The 14,681-nt window shown below is 35.5% G+C and overlaps 1 protein-coding gene across 1 annotated transcript; it reads left to right on the top strand.

The window, feature by feature from the left end:
* Nucleotides 1-543: 543 nt before the first annotated feature.
* On the top strand, nt 544-11,152 carry LOC107832035 (beta-adaptin-like protein B). The gene is made up of 15 exons (XM_016659841.2): nt 544-931; nt 2,303-2,500; nt 5,170-5,283; nt 5,427-5,677; nt 5,952-6,087; nt 6,198-6,377; nt 6,509-6,601; nt 6,695-6,906; nt 6,985-7,048; nt 7,144-7,323; nt 8,629-8,721; nt 9,011-9,408; nt 9,650-9,839; nt 9,969-10,172; nt 10,589-11,152. Exons 1-15 carry the CDS (start codon nt 845-847, stop codon nt 10,886-10,888), a joined length of 2,700 nt encoding a protein of 899 aa, XP_016515327.1. The 5' UTR covers nt 544-844; the 3' UTR covers nt 10,889-11,152.
* Nucleotides 11,153-14,681: the final 3,529 nt, after the last annotated feature.

Here is a 14,681-nt window from a genome sequence, read left to right as displayed (position 1 = left end):
GTCGTCTAAAAGAGTGCACAACTTCTTGAGCTATGATAGCACTATCAACCGCTCGTCTGCCCGGTATAAAACTATTTTGCGTTGGGCTAATAAGTTTTGATAAATACGGCCTAATAAGGTTAGTAATTATTTTTGTAATTGTTTTATAAATTGTATTATAGAGTCCGATGGGTAGATATTGAGAAATGTCTCTGAGTCTTGTACTTTTGGTATCAGTGTAAGGAATGTTTTATTTAGTTCATCGGGGATGGTAACAAAGCAAAAACAGTTGTACAGATTGTAACTACGAACTAGTTTTGTATCTTCCCAGAATTTTTGGAAGAAAAAAAGGACGTAGGCCATCCGGATCGGGTGCCTTGAATGGTTTAAATGATTTTATTTTATTGAAATCACTTGATTATGAAATATATAGATTGAGATATGTGACTGTTTCTTAAAACCATATGTTCAACCATTATCTTCCATATATTAACCTTCCCACATACCAATTTTTGCGAAGTTAAAGGTGTTTGAATTATTCTCCAATTTGTTATATTGCATTAGATATTTATTTATTGGTAATGAATAATTTATTAACAAAAAATATACATATAGCTGATGTTTGGAGTAACATTTTGCCACTATCCAAACAGTGTTTCACAATTAACTCGGGCATAGAAAATTCCCACGGTTAAGCACCGGTTTGATTCAGCCACCGGTTTAATACCACATTTCTGATTTCCCTGCCTTTTAATTTTGACGAGAAGCCTTACGTTCCTGCTTTCCCTCTCTTCTCTATTTCTCTCTATCTGCTCTGTTCTCTCCACCGGCAGCTTCGCCGACCGTCTGATTCCGATCAAAGAGAATGAGCGGTCACGATTCAAAGTACTTCTCCACTACGAAGAAAGGAGAAATCCCTGAGCTCAAAGAAGAACTCAATTCTCAGTACAAGGTCACAAAATACTCTCCTCTTCCTGTATTCATATCGAATCTACAAAAAAACTCAAATTTACGGAATTTATTAGCTTTGCATTGATTCGATTTAATGTAATTTATGATTTTACTTTGTCATTTGAATAGTGATTTAGGATAGCCGTGGTCAGATCTGGCTAGTTTTCGCATTTGATTTGTCGTAGTAGTCTCATTAGTCCTCGTTTGTTTTGTTGATCTCAATAATTTAAGATTTTTGATTTTCTGAATGTGAATTTATGCTTTTTCAAGGTTTTTATGTTTGGTTTGAGGTCCTATTGAAGTTTACTGCATTTCCAATGAGAGAGATGTTTATGAAATAGGGAAGTTACTGAGCTTTTTATCGAATAGAATAGTTATTGAAATTGGAGAATTATACTTAATTAGAATTCGTATTTAGTTATGCAATTTGATTTGTTGGAGGAGTCTCTAGACCCTTGTTTAATTGATCTTATTTGTGAATTATGTTTTATCACCTGTGTTTAGTTTTGAGGTTCTTTTTAATTACTCCATTTCCAGTGGGATGTTTATGAAATTGGGGAAGTTAGTGATGAATAGGTATTGCTTCTCATTCGTTAGGTATTGCTTCCTTTGTTTGGTTGATATCAATAAGTTAAGCGGTTTGATTTGGTTGAATATGTTATTTTATATTTAGTTTCAAGGTATTATTTCCTTAAAAAAAATATAGTTTCAAGATCTTATTGATAGTGCATTTTTGGTAGATGCTTGTGAAATCGTTATAGAATATAATAATTTTATGTCACATTCATCAGTAGTTTTGATTGAATGGAATAGTTCTTTTATTTAGAATCCAATTGAAATTACTACATATTTTTGTAGGATGCTTATGAAACTGGGGATGTAACTGAAATTGTTATAAAAAATCTACTATTTTTATCTGCTCGTTTGTTAGAATATTTGGTTGGAATTTGCATACATCTGAACTCAGTTGCATTATTGGCTCGATCCATGTGGGTTTGGTTGAAAGAATGTTTCCCGGTGATGAAATGCTTTTAGAAACTAGATGTCCGTTCATTTGGTGAAATGATACATCTTTACCTGTCCTTTTAAAACTGGTTGCTTCTGATAATCGTAGACATTTGTAGTTGAAAATTGTTGCTATACAATGAACTCAACATTTTCAGTCTTAATTTTTAGTCAACTGAATCGTGACGTTATTCAATTGTGGCTAAGTTTTTTGATGAAGATAACTTTTTTAATTTTTTATTATTTTTTATGAAGATCTAATTTTGGCTAAGTTGTGTTTCTGAGTCGTGAGGCTTTTTGTTGTAGCCTTGCCATTCCATTTTTTATTTAAATTTGGTAGGTGCTTATATATCTGTATCAAATGCAGGACAAGAGAAAAGATGCTGTCAAAAAGGTTATTGCTGCTATGACTGTTGGGAAAGATGTTTCTTCACTCTTCACAGATGTTGTTAACTGCATGCAAACAGAGAATTTGGAGTTAAAGAAGCTTGTATACTTATATCTTATCAATTATGCTAAAAGCCAGCCTGATCTTGCTATACTTGCCGTAAATACATTTGTGAAGGTATTTCCGTGACGAAACTCATCCTTAATCATTTGTCTTCTGTAAATGTTGTGGTTTTATTCTTCTCATTACCTGCTGATTTGTTCTTTATATGTCGATCTTCACCCATATGGCTACCAGTGTTTTAAAAGGCGTGGGCGTAAGGCGAGGCGTTTTACATATGCCTCAGCGGGGCGTAAGCCCCATATGTATTTATTTTTTAATATTTTATAAAATAATATAATGACAGTAAATATTTATAAACAGGTAAAATTGCATAAATATTGAAGAAAACTATATATGTGTGTGCTCCATCCCCACAAAAAACTAATTAAAACAATCTATTATACGTTACCTACAAGCACAAGTAATTTGAGTCAAAGAATTTTCTATATGGAGGAACAAAAAGGATGATTAACCTGCAATTTGAATTTTGAATTTGCTGCTATGAAGAAGAATGTAGTTCTCTTTGTATTTGTAAAAAAAAAAAATATTTGTTGCTTTTGGGAGATATTAGTAGACTAGAGGACAAGATAAAATATTGGGAAAACCATGAATTAGGGCTTAAATCAATAAAAAAGATCTTTACTTTTAAATTTAATACTTTTGAGTTCCTTTTTAAACCTTTTGAGTAATTACCAAACTGACTTTTGAGAATTTGGGTATTATATGAAGGACTAGTTCAACAAATTTTGTTTTAATTTGAAAAAGTTTCTGGGGCTTACTCCTTACTAAAAAATCGCGCCCTGAACGCCCGGACGTACGCCCCGAACGCTCGGGCGTACGCCCCAAATTGCGGGGCATACGCCTCTTGAGACTTTCGCCCCACACCATCGCCCTGGGGCTCGCCCCAGAAACGCCTTTTAAAACAGAGACGGCTGCTACAATAAAAGCGTTAGCATTCATCATTGATCTAGACTTCTCAACTAATCTGTCTCATTTACCTATGATTGAGAATAGGGAAGTATTGATAAAGCTTTATGTCTATCTTTTGAGTGGTGTAATGCAATGAGTCTCAAACGCTCATGATACTCCATTACCCGGTCTGCAATGAGAATTGAGATCGGAGGGGCTTTTCTATCTGATTTAATCCTTCTATATACCCTTCTTGCTTTTCCAGAGATCATAATGTTTTTCGCTCTTCAATTGAGTAGCTCCTCTTCTTTATCAGGAAAAGAATTTTAATTAGTTCCTCTTTGTTTGTTTGTTATATTGAGGTTAGTGATGCCTAGTAATTGGACATGGTACATTAACATAGAAATACACCCAAAGACATGAAAAATCTAAAAAAATCAGCGGGACATGGAACAAATAAGACTATTAAATTCTGTTGGCAGGTATTCAATGTATAAACCATAATCTACCGAGAAGAGATCTTGGACCTTGTGATGAGCCTTTTCCGAGATAAAGGTTTTTCTACGAGCTCCCAGATAATGAACCATCGTGAAATCGTGAAACTTACTTTGCTTGATAAGTAACGAACTCATGCCTTTCAATTTAAAGTAGGTTTGAAAATAAGGCCTTAAAAAAGGTAGGTTGAATAGGGAAGAATAGGTTATGTCTTATACTTTCTTTTCCTTTTTTTCTTTTGATAATAGTAGTGTTATACCAGTTTGCGCAAAGATCACTTAATCTACCTGGTATTTGCTACTTCCCAGCAAACACATCAGATAGCTCTGTCAAGCAAAGTAACATCAGATAGCTCTGTCAAGCAAAGTTTAGGCGGATCAAAGAATTCACCTGATGGCGTATTTGTGAAGATCACAACTTTGGTCCCAAAGTTGTCTCTCCAGCTCTTTCTCATCCTTGCTAGAAATACCTTGTTAATGCCTCCCTCTTTCCCAAAGAAAGCTTTTTCAAAGAGAGTAGGACAAATAGTGTCTTTTAACAGTTTGAATTTCAAGGAAGTTCTAAAAAGAAATAAGAACTTTTTTGGCTGTCCAACACGGTGTCCAGATGATGTCCAACCTGTCCAGTTTGAATTTGACTTGAGCATCGCTGGACGGTGGAGTGTGGCAGCACAACCTAGTGTCTGTGCTCCCTAGCGTATCAGAGGTTTAAAAATAATGTGTTTAGCTTAATTAACTTGTTTTGTTGAGTTGTATACTTGTATTTATCCCGTATGGATTTTGTAAGGGATTCCCAAGGGGTTTATAAAGGTTGTCAGCTACTTCATCCGTTGTCTTATGGTTTGAGTTGAATGTTCAAATTCTTTCACATGGTAAGACCCAACCTTTGGGAGGCTCGTCTTAGCACCTGTAGGTCTGAAATACAGTTCAGGTGTGAACATTCAGAATTGGATCACATGCAGGAGGGTGTTGAGTTATACTGTTGTCTCACGTGGGTTTTATAAGGGCTTCTACATGGCTTTATGAAGGTTGTTCACTATTCCATCCATTGCTTTAAGGTTTTTGATTTGGAGGCTCAGATTCTGTCACGTGTTCGCTCAACATTTATAGAACATACCGCATTTGCTTTGCATTTACATATTATATTTAAAAAATTTCCCATTTGTCATCTCCTTCTAGTGGATGGAGCATTGCATGGTAACAATTGGTTTCCAGAATCCGAATGCCACTTAATCATGCAGATGTTTCTTATTACTCATTTGAATTGGTTTCCTTGCTGCCCTAGCATGTTGTTTCTGATATCTTATTAATGGCGTCTTATGGTTTTTGCACTTTTTTCAGGATTCACAGGACCCAAATCCTTTAATTCGTGCTTTGGCTGTGCGGACTATGGGATGCATTCGTGTTGACAAGATCACCGAGTATTTGTGTGATCCCCTCCAACGTTGCCTTAAGGTGAATTTACAGATTTTCTCTTCCCCTGTCTGCTCCTAGTTTTGAAGCCGGATCTTTTTGATTGATTGACATTGGTCTGGAACATAACAGTGCACGGTGTTTTCTAACTAATCAATGCAATTTGTCTGTTCTCTTTCCATCAGGATGATGATCCTTATGTTCGTAAGACAGCAGCTATCTGTGTTGCTAAGCTCTATGACATAAATGCCGAGCTTGTGGAAGATAGGGGTTTTCTAGATGCTCTTAAGGACTTAATATCTGACAACAATCCTATGGTTGTTGCAAATGCTGTTGCGGCTCTTGCAGAAATTCAAGAAAGCAGTAGCAGACCCATCTTTGAGATCACCAGCCATACACTTTCAAAGCTTCTAACTGCTCTGAATGAATGCACTGAGTAAGCTTGTGGAAAACTAATGCTGCTACCTTTCTCAATGTGAAATGTGCTAGGGATTGGTGAATTACGTAAATTGTGAACACTGTTGTAAAAATTAGTCGGCATGTCACAGGACATTACATTCACTTCATGTTATTGTTTTGTTGTCTACTAGATGCAACTTTATGGATTGTCTTCTATTACGTCCACTTATTGCGCTTTTACATCTGTTTTGTATAGAACTTGTTTATGTTTGCTCCTTTGTTCTTGAATGAGATGATCTCTTTGGATATAGGTGGGGTCAAGTTTTTATACTGGATGCTCTTTCCAAGTACAAAGCAGCTGATGCTCGTGAGGCTGAAAATATAGTGGAGCGAGTCACTCCGCGATTACAGCATGCAAATTGCGCTGTTGTTCTTTCAGCTGTAAAGGTCGGATTGTTTCCTTCTTTCTCACAAACTTACTTTTTCTTAAATGCTTCAGCATGATTAGCATTGCCAATATAAGACATTCCGCTAATAGTCATTTTCCGCTGTTGCAGATGATACTCCAACAGATGGAACTAATCACCAGCACTGATGTAGTGCGGAACCTTTGTAAGAAGATGGCTCCTCCTCTTGTAACGTTGCTTTCAGCAGAGCCTGAAATTCAGTATGTTGCATTAAGGAACATAAACCTCATTGTACAAAAGCGTCCGACAATCCTTGCACATGAAATCAAGGTATTTTTCATGGTGTTCCCTCGGTACTTGCATTATTAGCGGCAAAAACTCTATTTCCTTAGAACTGTTGGACTTATCTGTAACTAAATCTGGAGTAGTAGGCTTTGCTTCTAATATTGTTCTGTTGCTAGGTATTCTTTTGCAAGTATAATGATCCTATATATGTTAAAATGGAGAAGTTAGAAATCATGATAAAGCTTGCTTCAGACAGAAACATAGACCAGGTAAATCCTTACTGCTTTGATTCAGTTTAGTTCCTCCAATGTAGGTTCCTTCTTATTTGTTTTGCATCATTCAAGTGGTTTATATGCTTGCAGGTGCTACTGGAATTCAAAGAATATGCTACTGAAGTGGATGTTGACTTTGTCAGAAAAGCTGTCCGTGCTATTGGGCGCTGTGCCATCAAATTAGAGAGGGCTGCTGAGCGCTGTATCAGCGTCTTGCTTGAATTGATTAAGATAAAAGTAAATTATGTTGTTCAAGAAGCTATTATAGTAATCAAGGATATTTTCAGAAGATATCCTAACACGTAAGTATCTTCGAAGTCTCACATGCTAAAGTTGAGTCTTTGTCTTTTATTTAACTTTCGACGTGTCTTCTTTTTCAGCTATGAGTCCATAATTGCTACTCTGTGTGAGAGTTTGGACACTCTGGATGAGCCAGAGGCAAAGGTAATAGAAGATCTTTCCAGAAGTTGGCTCTGGAAAGTTGTTGGGTCTACAATCTTTTCACAGATTTTGTAACTGCTTTGTCTCTTCGTTGACAGGCATCAATGATCTGGATTATCGGTGAGTATGCTGAAAGAATTGATAATGCAGATGAGCTCCTTGAAAGCTTTCTAGAGAGTTTCCCGGAGGAACCTCCCCAAGTGCAATTGCAGTTGCTGACAGCAACAGTCAAACTATTCCTCAAGAAGCCAACTGAAGGACCACAACAAATGATTCAGGTATTTCTTCTTGTCACGTCATCAAGTGATCTATTCTCTTGTTATATCATGCAATATGTTAAAATTTGCAGTCTTATCAATTTTAAAGATAGAAAAGAATCCAATCTAGTTTTCTAATCAATTAGTTCTCTAATTTTCTTAATTCCCTTCCTTATTAAGGCCAAGAAACTTCATAAATTATCCTCTTTATGCAGGAGTGTTTTATATGCTCCCTTGATATAGACCATGAATAAGAGTAATCAATTTACTAAATAGATGGACATATTGAGTTTTTCTGAATGTAAAGCAATGAGCGAAAAGGGTTATGCACCTTGAAGCAATGTTTTTAAAAGTGAAAAGCACAGAAAGGTGACAAGGTCCACGAGGCTTGAAATAATAAGCGAGAAGTGAAACCCAAAAGTTACGGAAAATTAAAAAATACCAAACATATATGAATTTTTTTAGCACTATAATAATCAAATTGCTATTTAAATAACTGATTTCAGCATTCAATATACATAATGTCAATGTTAATCCAGCCTCTCATAGCTGACATTCAAAGAATTGACCATTCTCTGCTTTCCCCAAAAAAAAAAGAATCGACCCTTCTCTTTAGGATCACTTTGTCTGTCGTTGTGTGAAGTGCACACTTCTCTGAAGCGCATGGCTTGACACATGATGCGATAGCCCCTTGCTTTGCCTCGCTTTATTGCTTCATGGCTTTCAATAACACTGCTTTGACGCTGATATTGATAGTCATGAAGTAATAATAGTTAGATTATTTTAATTCAAAAATTTGAGGGTGTGAAGAAAATGGATATTGGGCCTAACTTAACCCCCAAACCTAGCTCATGAGGATTGCCCAAGACCATATAAGGCATTCCTTAACCAATTTGGAATACTTAACAGTCCCTCTCCCTGCACGGCTAGGAGATGATGAGCAGTATAACATGTGGGCCCAACACTGGGTAAATCAAGAAAATAGATGAGTCTGAATATAGCTCATGAGGCGTTGTCGAAGACATGTAAGGAGTCAACAAATCATTTTGGACACTTAACGGAGGGGAAGTTCGTCGAATTATTAAAGTAGAAATTGAGATCAATGCAATTTAACCAGCATAGCGATTTTATTCGTTTCTTTTGTTAACTTCATGTTTAAATGTTACTTTTGTTTAGTCCAACTACAATTTGGAGTTAGACTGGTTTGTTTTTGCAGCAACCATGGTCATTTCTCTTACAGAATTGATGCTAACTGCTAAGTATCTATCTGTTTTATTTACTTATTTATTTGTAAAGTTGATTCAGTAGATATGACCTTGCTCATAGGTGGTCTTAAATAATGCCACTGTGGAGACTGACAACCCAGACTTGCGAGATCGTGCGTACATATATTGGCGTCTTCTCTCAACTGATCCTGAGGTACGTGCAAGCAAATGCTTAATTCAACTTTTGGCACTTCTGTTTGGGCTGTCCCAAGAACCTTTTTATGACTTCAGCTCAAAAAAGCTCTATCTTTCATGAGAAGAATAGACTTTCTGTCTTGGGGGCTATAGTTAATATAAGGATTAATAACTTTTTCCCCTTGGCTGCTACTTTCTTTGCTCCTAGTTATGTAAGTTTCAATTTGAAAAAATGAGTATGTGCGTAGTTCTATGATTAAGTTAATCTATGGATATCTAGTTATAACAGACTCCTTTCCGTATTGCAGGCAGCAAAAGATGTTGTGCTAGCTGAAAAGCCTGTGATTAGTGATGATTCAAACCAACTCGATCCTTCTCTCCTCGACGAACTTCTTTCCAATATTGCTACTTTATCCTCTGTCTATCATAAGCCTCCAGAAGCTTTTGTTACTCGTGTGAAGACCACTCAGAGAACTGAGGAGGAGGAGTATACTGATGCAGGTGAACAGGGCCTTTCTGATTCTCCTGCTCGTGTTGCAGAAAGTGGTGCCTCGCCTCCAGCTACTGCAGCTCATGCTCAGCATCCTGCAGCAAGACAACCAGCTGCACCTGCAGCTCCTGCAGCCCTGCCTGATTTACTTGACCTTGGTATGGATAACAGCAATAGTGCTATTGTGTCGGTTGATCAGCCTGCAACCCCTGCCGGGTATGTACAGTTCGTTTGCGTTAGTACTATAAAGACTGTCTTTGCGATGTCTTATAAGGTCACAAGCATAATGATTGAAGGCGGCCATTTCTCTCAATTATGAATCTGAAGTTATCTATGTTAAAGGAGTTCGCACATCTTTTTTGTTAAATTTGCTCACCTTTTTGTTTGACCATTATGTTTCAAACTATTTGAGATCACGTTCATGCAAGCACTTATGGAGTGTTGACTTTTATTGCAGCCCTCCTTTACCTGTTATAGTGCCAGCGTCTACTGGTCAAGGTTTACAAATCAGTGCCCAGCTGATACGGAGAGATGGCCAGGTATTTTACAGCATGATGTTCGAGAACAATACCCAGATTCCTCTTGATGGCTTCATGATTCAGTTCAATAAGAATACATTTGGTCTTGCTGCCGGTGGACCTCTCCAAGTGAGTATCATGTTGCCACTTGTCTGTAGTCTTTTCACATAGTATTTATGTTACTATCCAGTGATTGATGATCCTTCTGTGAATTCTACTTCTCTTTGGTTGTTCTCATTGCTGTCTTGTGCTCAATAGGTTCCTCAATTGCTACCTGGGACATCTGCAAGCACCCTCTTGCCAATGGTTCTATTCCAGAACATTTCACCTGGCCCTCCAAGTACCCTTTTACAGGTTGCAGTAAAAAATAATCAACAACCAGTATGGTATTTCAATGATAAAATCTATTTCCACGTACTTTTCACCGAGGATGGGAGGATGGAGCGCTCCACTTTTCTTGAGGTAACAATACCTTGTTGAATTCCTATCTAGATTTATGCATTGGTCACTGTTTGGATTGAGGCATATACTGATTGTTGATTGATATATGTATTACTACCATCTACTCAAGTTAATGGGACATAACATCTGTGAGCCTCGGCTTTGTTTTTCTCTCCTCAGAGGAATTATTTATCATCTCTCGCAGCTTCTGTCAATTAAAGGCTAGCTGCATTTAATCTGCATTCTTTAGAGTTCCACTTCCAACAAATGACTCAACTCCTTTCAACTCCACTCCTTTATAGATTTGTTTCGCTGCCTCTTTTCTTTATTCTCCATATTTTACTCTATCTGCTTTCCTTCATTGTATTTCCTATTGTTGTGACAACCACCTAACCAAGTTGGATGCTTAACACTCGGTACCTCTGCTTCTTTGCCAGACTTGGAAGTCACTACCTGATTCAAATGAAGTATCAAAGGACTTCCCCGCAGCTGTTATAAATAGTGTTGAAGCAACCCTTGATCAACTAGCGGTATCAAACATGTTCTTTATCGCTAAGCGCAAACATGCTAACCAGGAGGTGTTGTATCTTTCTGCCAAGATTCCTCGAGGAATTCCTTTCTTGATTGAGTTAACAGCAGTTATTGGAACCCCTGGTGTCAAGTGTGCCGTCAAGACGCCAAGCCCAGAAATGGCTCCTCTCTTCTTTGAAGCCGTCGAGACTTTGCTAAAGAGTTGATATCTTGCTTGTCCTCTCCCTTCTATTTATTTCCCTTGTGATTTTGTTTTGGTTCTCTTCTATTCGGATACGTCTTATTTTGTTGTGATTAATTAGCTTGAGTTTCCAGCTTGAACTGTTAATTCATGCTCCTATGTTCAGCTCTTGTTATTATAAGGGTTTTTATTGCACGAATCTTCAATCTTCTCAGCTGTATGGAATGTATTTTAGAATTTTTTTTGTAGCCTCTTTATATTTGATGACATTCAGATTGGATTTCACAAATTTGTCATTTATCCGTGAACCATAACCAAGATTATTCGTAAACCATTAAGAGCTGAACCATTGTTTTGCTCCAATTACTAGAAGGTTTATTTTTGGAACTAATACTCGTAAACCATATGGATCCTCGAACCAAAGAGTCGTGGATCCGCTTTTGTCACTGGAAACAACTGCAGATGCAGAGTATAAGACGGTTTAATTTTTGTCAATATCTTAGAATTGTCCCTAATTATTTGGAGCTTGTAAATTTACTATTAACTGCCAGTTCAATTTATCTTCAGAAATGTTGCCTGATAAACGTTGGCAGCAGGTTTGGCTTGTCTCCGTCAAATTCAAACTCCTATCACACCTTGAGCTCCTACGTCGAGACTGCCGACACGTTGAATTCAACTATTTGCCAAGGGTCGCTTCGCCTTAATTCCTCACAAGTATTTGTCTCTTAAATTTTTGTGCCGAGATTATATCAGAAACTACCTCTCTATTTCACTAGGGTAAGGGTTAGGGCCGGCTCTAATGTGTTGAGTAGTAAGACTTGTGCATTAGGCCTCCAAATTTTGGGCCCCCCATTTTTTAAAAGGTTTATAGGTATTTAAAAAATAATATTTAGTACTTTTAATACAAAAGTAGAGTTTTTAATATAAAAGAAAAGAAAACTCTTTAGATACATAAATAAAATAATAATTTGACTTACTTAAACATGGGTAGATGAATAGTTTTCCCAGCATTTCAATTTTTCACTTCTTACTCCTTCATTAAATAACGTGTAAAAAATTTTATTCTCCCTTTCTTAATTTGTCCAAGTCAATCTTTATTTTCCCGATCTCTTCATATTTCAGAAACCTCTACATATTTTTTGTCTTTCTCTTTAATATTCTTACTCACTTTCTTTCTCCAAGAAATTTAAGCTTCTAATAGTTCTATACTTCTATTGCTCTATAAAATCTTATCTAAAATTAACAATATCTCAAGAAAAATTAAATAAGTTGGCTATTATCAATTGAAAATGAATTATTAGGGAAAATCAACTATAAAAAGGATTATTAACACTTTGCATCTCAAAAAGTTAGAAAAATAGACTTTAAATAAAAAATATATCGTATAACTTTCTTTTAAAAATTTAGACCTCATATTAAATTTTGGCTTTAGGCCCCGCATATAATTGAGCCGGCCCTAATAGGGGTTAAGTCTGCGCACACACTACCCTCCCCAAACCCTACTTGTGGGATTATACTGAGTTGTTGTTTGTTTGTTTTGGGTGAAATAATGAAATTAAATACATTCAGAATTGAAAAAATGATAGTGAAAGTTGATATTTTAGCTGTATCATCTTTTGCTATAGAGCATACACGAATATGAGAAACATAATACTTCACCATAGTATTTGAGACAAATTTTCTTGGTTTTTAAACATCTTAGTAATGTAATAGTTTTCAATTCGATTCCACCAATTTAGTGTTTAAATCTCACTTAGATTACTATTTATGAATCCATAAATATCTGCTCCTTTTTTCCCATTATTTCGTGGGTCTAATTTTAAAAAAACCTGCTACTAAATCGTTTTCAATATTTTTAGGGTATTAAAAGGTCATAATATTTCTTAATATTATATTTCTTTTTTAAAAATTTGAAGTTTGGCTGAGCAATCAACTGGCGCCATGTTATAGTATGTTGGTTTGGTTTTTTAATTCATTACATTACGATAATCCAAGTGTCTCTTCTTCAACTGCTTTTGGGACCATTTGTATGTTATAACTGTACCAATATCTACTTATTTTACAACTCAAAAAGTAAATGGGGCAAATATTTAATGTATATTTTTAACGTTGCCAATCATTCATTCAAAGTTTTTCCCTCTCAAGTTACACTTTTGAAATGAGGAGTACAGCAAAAGCCAATTGAAATTTCCCTCTTCACACGAATTGAAGTGTATTTGAAGTTTTGAACAAATAGAAACTTGAAAAGAGACAGCAAAAATTCTTTAGTATATTATACTCCTCCTTTCCAACTTACATATATTTATTTTTTAGTTTGTTCCAAAAAGAATAATCACTCTTCTATCAATTTAAGAATAAATTAACTTAAAATTCTCATTTTATTTTTAATAACAAGTTTTTATAGCTACACAAATTATATAGTATATTTAAGATCACATATTTCAAAAGTCTTATCGCCACGTAAATACTATGGCATATTTAAAATAATTAATATCAAAAGTCTTTATTTATTTTGTAAATTTCGTAGTATTAAATATTGTGAACTGTATATACCTCTTGGGCCCAAAAAAAAACCTTTACATCCCTCTTTGCCTAGCACTAATTACTTTTCAAGTTCAAATATAAAAATTCTTACAAAATGGACAAAAGAGTTAATGAAATGCCAGACTTACCTGGAAAAAGCTTTCCACATTTTGACTTGGTATATTATAACTCCTTTTATTTTAGTCTATAAATTGGCTTGTGCGTATGTGTATTTGTGTTATTTATTTATTTATTTATTCATCTGGTCATATATGCTGTCAGGAAACTGAACTTAAAGAAGGTGAAATCTTCGAACCTACGCAGGATTATTGTAGACCTGAGATCGATTCTACTCACCTCAGTCTGCTTAATCAGAGATTCAGACCTCATCGCATCGGATTTGCATAGTGTAATTTATATTTCATGTGTAGTTTGCAGGTTATTCCACAGTGAGTAGGTTATCCAATACGTATTCGAAAAATAGTAGTAGCGGGTGTTTCCCGGAGAATTTTTCATAAAAAAATAAATATTAAATATCGAACACATAATGTAACATTATGTAACTGGGCTTGTCTAGTACGATTTACTAGATTTGTTGTTGTTGTATAATGTAACATATAATAGATTTAAGGGTGAAATTCAAAAATAGCCAAATTTACAAGTGTTAATTGAAAAATAGTCATAGTTTCAAAAGTAATCGAAAAATAGTCACTTTTCATGTAAAGATAAATCTGAACCAAAATACTATTCAAAATCCGAAAAATATTCCAGCATAATATACTCGAGTTCGAATTTTTTACATGTGAACTTCCAGCATAATATACTGGAGTTCTAGTATAATATATTGGGTTTCTAGCATAATATACTGGTCCATCATAATATGCTGGAAGTTCATACACACGTGCTCCAATCTCCACTATATTATGCTGGAACTTTCCGTGTGCTGGAATTACAGCATAATATGCTGGAAGTTCATACACATGTGCACCAATCTCTAGTATATTATGCTGGAACTTTTCATTTTGCAGCAAAATAATGGCTATTTTTAATGACCTTGCAAACGCTGACTATTTTTTAATTATCAGTTCGAAAACTTTCTAGCACATATTATTTTCACTAGATTTAATGATAGGAAGTGAAAGTTGAATCTATCAAATCTAAAATTTCGATTCTATTCCAACATAATATATGCACGATTATCACCTCAGTATCCATTAAAAATAATTCATTTTTGGTTTAAATGTAAAACAATAAGCTAAATTATCTGGGATTGTGAAACCAAAAAAGTACTTTAA

The sequence above is a fragment of the Nicotiana tabacum genome, chromosome 23 (genome assembly GCF_000715075.1).
Source record: "Nicotiana tabacum cultivar K326 chromosome 23, ASM71507v2, whole genome shotgun sequence".
NCBI classification, from domain to species: domain Eukaryota; kingdom Viridiplantae; phylum Streptophyta; class Magnoliopsida; order Solanales; family Solanaceae; genus Nicotiana; species Nicotiana tabacum.
This window is presented reverse-complemented; position numbering and strand designations above follow the sequence as displayed.

What these genes read in the sequence shown, in the direction of transcription:
- LOC107832035 (XM_016659841.2), top strand. Translation starts at nt 845, where the DNA reads ATGAGCGGTCACGATTCAAAGTACTTCTCCACTACGAAGAAAGGAGAA. An exon ending in CAGACAGAAACATAGACCAG is followed by an intron (nt 6,602 to 6,694) that starts GTAAATCCTTAC and finishes ATATGCTTGCAG; the next exon opens with GTGCTACTGGAATTCAAAGA. An exon ending in GACCACAACAAATGATTCAG is followed by an intron (nt 7,324 to 8,628) that starts GTATTTCTTCTT and finishes CCTTGCTCATAG; the next exon opens with GTGGTCTTAAATAATGCCAC.